The sequence below is a fragment of the Aureococcus anophagefferens genome, assembly GCF_000186865.1.
Source record: "Aureococcus anophagefferens unplaced genomic scaffold AURANscaffold_753, whole genome shotgun sequence".
In the NCBI taxonomy this organism is placed as follows: Eukaryota; class Pelagophyceae; order Pelagomonadales; family Pelagomonadaceae; genus Aureococcus; species Aureococcus anophagefferens.
In genome coordinates, this window is record NW_008706063.1 from 34,442 (window position 1) to 35,685 (window position 1,244).

Here is a 1,244-nt window from a genome sequence, read left to right on the forward strand (position 1 = left end):
TCGCCGCCCTCGAGCGGGTGCACCGCACGTCGTCCGCCGACGGCAAGCGCGCCTACGGCGCCAAGTTCCGGAGCCAGAAGACGTTCCTGCTGAAGCACCTCGGCGAGGACACGGTCAAGGGCTGCAGCGTCTTCCACGGCGCCGACGCCTTCCTCACGGGCCACGCCGCGTTCACGCTCGAGCTCGAGCAGGCGCTCCAGGCCGTCGACGCGTCCGTGTCGGCGCCCTATTGGGACACGTCGCTCGACGACGACGCGCGCGGCGCGGCCTGGGCCGAGGGCCTCGAGCTCTTCGCGGAGGACTGGTTCGGGGCGCGCGCGGGCGCGGGCGGGCCGAAGCTCGACTACCCGGCCCTGACGACGGGCCGCTTCGCCTACGTCGACGTGCCCTCCTACGCCGCGGGCGACGCCGCGGGCGCCGCGGCCGCGCCGCCGGAGCGGAACGCGTTCGGCCGCCTGACCCAGTCCTACAACAACGACCCGGCGACGTTCCTCTGGCGCAGCGACAGCGTCTGCGGCCTGCCGAGCAAGCTGCGGCTCCCCGGCTGCGCGGCGCTGAAAGGCGCGCTCCGGGAGGCCTCCGTGAGCGACCTGAGGGCGAAGATCGAGACGGACTGGCACGGCGCGCTGCACCCGACGCTCGGCGGCGCCTTCGACTGCGCGTCCGAGAGCGCCGGCGCGTCCCACTTCGCGGCCCTCGCGAAAACGGCGCCGGAGCTCGTGCAGTTCGTGCACCAGTTGGCGGAGGTGCTCTGGGACGTCGCGCACAACACGGGCCACCTCAAGTGCCCGTCGTCCTGCGACGAGGCCGCGGGGTTCGCCGCCTGCCGCTGCGCCTGCCCGGCGCTGGACGCCGAGTTCGCCGCGGGCAACGCGGCGCTCGCCTACGCGTTCCTCGACTCGATCGGTCTGCTGAGCCGCTACGCGGGCAGCCAGCGCGGCGACGTCTTCGTGCGGACCGTCGACGAAAAGTTCTGCTTCGCGGGCGAGCCCAACGGCGCCTGCCTCGCGGGGCGCGACGCCGACGACTTCTTCGTCGCGCTCGCGAGGCTGTCGTGCGCGCCGGGCCGCGTGGCTCCCTACATGACGCCGTTGGCCGCGTCCAACGACCCGCTCTTCTGGGTGACGCACAACTCCTTCGAGCGCATCTGGGCCTTCAAGCGGCTCACGGCGAGCCGCGGCGCGGAGGCGAACGCCGAGGACCTCGGCGACGACGACCTCGGCCGGCGGAGGCCGCGCGCGGCG

At 74.0% G+C, this 1,244-nt stretch overlaps 1 protein-coding gene across 1 annotated transcript in view; it reads left to right on the forward strand.

Moving 5' to 3' along the window:
- Positions 1–1,121, forward strand: part of AURANDRAFT_68995 (hypothetical protein) — a gene marked incomplete at both ends in the record, with an annotated part of 35,512 nt that extends 34,391 nt beyond the window's left edge. Inside the window, one exon of the mRNA XM_009044738.1 lies at positions 74–1,121. Within this exon, the coding sequence (XP_009042986.1) occupies positions 74–1,121 (1,048 nt within the window). The remainder of the gene's footprint in view (positions 1–73) is intronic.
- Between the last annotated feature and the right edge of the window lie 123 nt (positions 1,122–1,244).